Source organism: Scylla paramamosain, chromosome 26 (genome assembly GCF_035594125.1).
Source record: "Scylla paramamosain isolate STU-SP2022 chromosome 26, ASM3559412v1, whole genome shotgun sequence".
In the NCBI taxonomy this organism is placed as follows: Eukaryota; Metazoa; Arthropoda; class Malacostraca; order Decapoda; family Portunidae; genus Scylla; species Scylla paramamosain.
In genome coordinates, this window is record NC_087176.1 from 3,219,169 (window position 1) to 3,222,500 (window position 3,332).

Here is a 3,332-nt window from a genome sequence, read left to right on the forward strand (position 1 = left end):
TCTCTTCTTTTTCATTCCTCACTCAATTCTCTTTTCCTTGTCTTAATTCTGGTCGTTTTCTTCCCTCTTTTTTTCCCTTTCTCTTTCCTTCCTCTCATTTCTCTTTTCCTTGTCTTCTTTCTCCTCGTTTTCTTCCTTTTTTCCTGTCTTTAATCCTCTTTCTCTTCTCTCTTACCTTCCTCTCATTTCTCTTTTCCTTGTCTTCTTTCTCCTCGTTTTCTTCCCTCTCTCGTGTTTAATCCTCTTTCTCTCTCTCTTCTCTCTTTCTTTCCTCTCTCATTTCTCTTTTCCTTATCTTCCTTCTCGTTTTCTTCCTTCGTCCTCGCGATTAATCCTTTCTTCTCTCTTATCTTCTCTCATTTCTCGTTTCGTCTCTCCTAACCTTTCTTATCTTCTCCGTCTATCTTTAGTGTTTAATCCTCTTTTTTTCACTCTTCTATCTTCCTCTCCTTTCTCCTTTCCTGTGTCTCAACCTCGTCCTTGTTTCTTTTCTGTCTTTAATCTTCTTTCTCTTATTCTTCTCTCTCCCTCCCTCCTTTCCTTTCCTCGTCTGTCTCAACTTTCTTCAGTGTTTTCTTAATCTAAAGTGTTTTTCAGATATTTTCATCTCTGTCGTGCTCTTAACCTTGTCGCTTTTCGAAGTATGTTTGTGTGTGTGTGTGTGTGTGTGTATGTGTGTGTGTGTGTGTGTGTGTGTGTGTGTGTGTTATGTGAGGAGTTTTACACTAATGTTTACACTAATGATGTGATAACGAGTAGTTTGTAATCTTTGGTTATTGCGTGTGTGGCTAATGAAAGGTTCTTGTTTGTACTTAGACGTGAAAAGAAGGGGTAGGGAAACACACACACACACTACACACACATACAACACACACACACACACACACTCACACACACACACACACACACACACACACACACACACACACACACTACAACACACAACACACACACACACACACACACACACACACACACACACACATATAAACATAGACATAAACTGACAGAAAGACTGGTATATAATTAGATAGATAGATGGATAGATAGATAGATAGATAGATAATTTATTGAGAACAGCAAGGTGCAACATAAATTATAATTACCTGTAGCTAATACTTAATGCTAAACACGTCATAATATCATTGTAATACATTAATGATACACACACACACACACACACATACACATCATTTCACAATACACAACACGCCTCAATTCACAGACGCCACCAAATTACAGAGAACCAATACAGGAAAATTAGATAAAAAAAAAGAACAGTAAATGAGCCGAAAAAAAGGGACAAGGTAATCATCCATCGCTATTTCTTCAGGGACGAGACTCGATAATTAAACATTGAAAATAATTAATCATGAACAGGAGAGTAAAATGGAGACAATGAGGAGATCCAATCATCGACGAGGAGGAAGAGGAAGAGGAGGAGGAGGAGGAGGAGGAGGAGGAGGAGGAGGAGGAGGAGGAGGAGGAGGAGGAGGAGGAGGAGGAGGAAGATGCTGATGATGATGAGGAAGAAAAAGAACAAAAATAAGAAGCAGAAGAGCAGCAGGAGAAGGAGGAGGAGGAGGAGAAGCAGAAAAAAAAAAGGAGGAGGAGGAGGAGAAGGAGGAGAAAAAGAAGAAGAAGAAGAAAAAGAAGAAGGAGAAGAAGAAGAAGCAAACGAAAAACAAAAAAAAGTAGAAGAATTGAACGGAAGAGGAGGAAGAAGAAGAACAAGAAAATCAAGAACAAGAAAGAGAGGGAGAAGAAGAAGAAGAAGAAGAAAAAAGAAGAAGAAGAAGAAGAAGAAGGAGTTGGAGGAAGATGATAGGTCACTGTGTGTGTGTGTGTGTGTGTGTGTGTGTGTGTGTGTGTGTGTGTGTGTGTGTGTGTGTGTGTGTGTGTGTGTGTGTGTGTGTGTGTGTGTGTGTGTGTGTGTGTGTGCGCGCGCGTGCATGCGTGCGTGCGTGCGTGCGTGCGTGCGTCCTTTTGTTTCACAATCTTTGTCTTGCTATCTTAATATTGGCATGAATAATGGAAATAATGGGTTTTTTCTATTGGCCAAAACTGTGTCATGCGTGTGTGTGTGTGTGTGTGTGTGTGTGTGTGTGTGTGTGTGTGTGTGTGTGTGTGTGTAGTAGATGTAGATGTATTAAAAATGGCCTTCATGACTTACTATTCTTGTTCTTGTTCTTGTTCTTTTCTTCTTCTTCTTCTTCTTCTTCTTCTTCTTCTTCTTCTTCTTCTTCTTCTTCTTCTTCTTCTTCTTCTTCTTCTTAAGGATTTCTTGTTTTTCAATTGTAGTTTATGTTGTATCTTGCTGTTCTCTATCAAATACCTGTCTATCTATTCTTCCTTCCATCCATCCATCCATCCATATCAAACTCTCTAAGTATATTTATCTATCTATTCATATCTATCTATGTATTTATTCGTTCATCTATTTATTCATACATCTATCTATCTCCCTAGCTATCTATGTATCCATCCATCCATCCATCCATCCATCCATCCATCCATCCATCTACTTGTTTATCTATGTACGTGAGTGTAATGGAAGTGGATATCAGCCCTTGACGTCACTGGTGCGTCACGTGGAGGTAATGCAGAGTGATGTGTGGGGCAAGGTTTGGTTTACAGACAGGGTGCTTTGTAATGTGATGCAGTGCCACGTGTTCACTGTGGGTTACGTTCTCTCCCACCACGCCAGACTCGTACAGTGATCTATTGTGTAGGAAGTTGATTAATGAAGAATATCTTGTAAGTTTTTTAATTTCGTGTGCTCTTAATGGGTTTGGTGACACACGCAGAGTTTGGTGATAAGATAATGATCGAGAGCTCTTCATGAAATTGTGTGTAAGGAAGTTAATGAAGAATGTCCTGTAGTTTTTAATTTCCTTTACTCATTTTGTTTTTGGTAATATGTGCTAAGATAGATCCTATAACAATGATTCAGTGTTCTTTATGAAACTATATAGGGAAGTTAGTGAAGAATGTGTTAAAGTTTTCAGTCGGGTTTACTCTTAGTTGTTTAACCCTTTCACTACGAAACAATTAATAGTACCAGAAATGATGCAAAGAATCTTTATAAGCATCTACAAAGAAAGAAATGGATTAAAAGAATAGATTTTGCAATTTCTACTCCAGTTGGAAGTGGCTGCAGAGGAAGTAAAGATGTCTCCGAGTGGTTTGTAATTAAGGAAAGGTGTGCGAAATAGCAATGAAAGGGTTAAATGTGTACCTAGTTTGCTGTTGAAACTGTACTTAATTCTGTGACTCTTCATGATACCACTGCTTATTTTATTTGAGATACTTTTACATGATTCTAGTGAGGC

The 3,332-nt window shown here is 38.7% G+C and overlaps 1 protein-coding gene across 1 annotated transcript; it reads right to left on the reverse strand.

Moving 5' to 3' along the window:
• Positions 1 to 1,329: 1,329 nt before the first annotated feature.
• On the reverse strand, positions 1,330 to 2,302 carry LOC135113500 (corepressor interacting with RBPJ 1-like; the record flags this gene model as incomplete). Its single annotated transcript, XM_064028740.1, has 2 exons — positions 1,330 to 1,485; positions 2,174 to 2,302. Coding segments are annotated over 2 exons (285 nt in total), but the record flags the coding sequence as incomplete, so codon positions are not given.
• Positions 2,303 to 3,332: the final 1,030 nt, after the last annotated feature.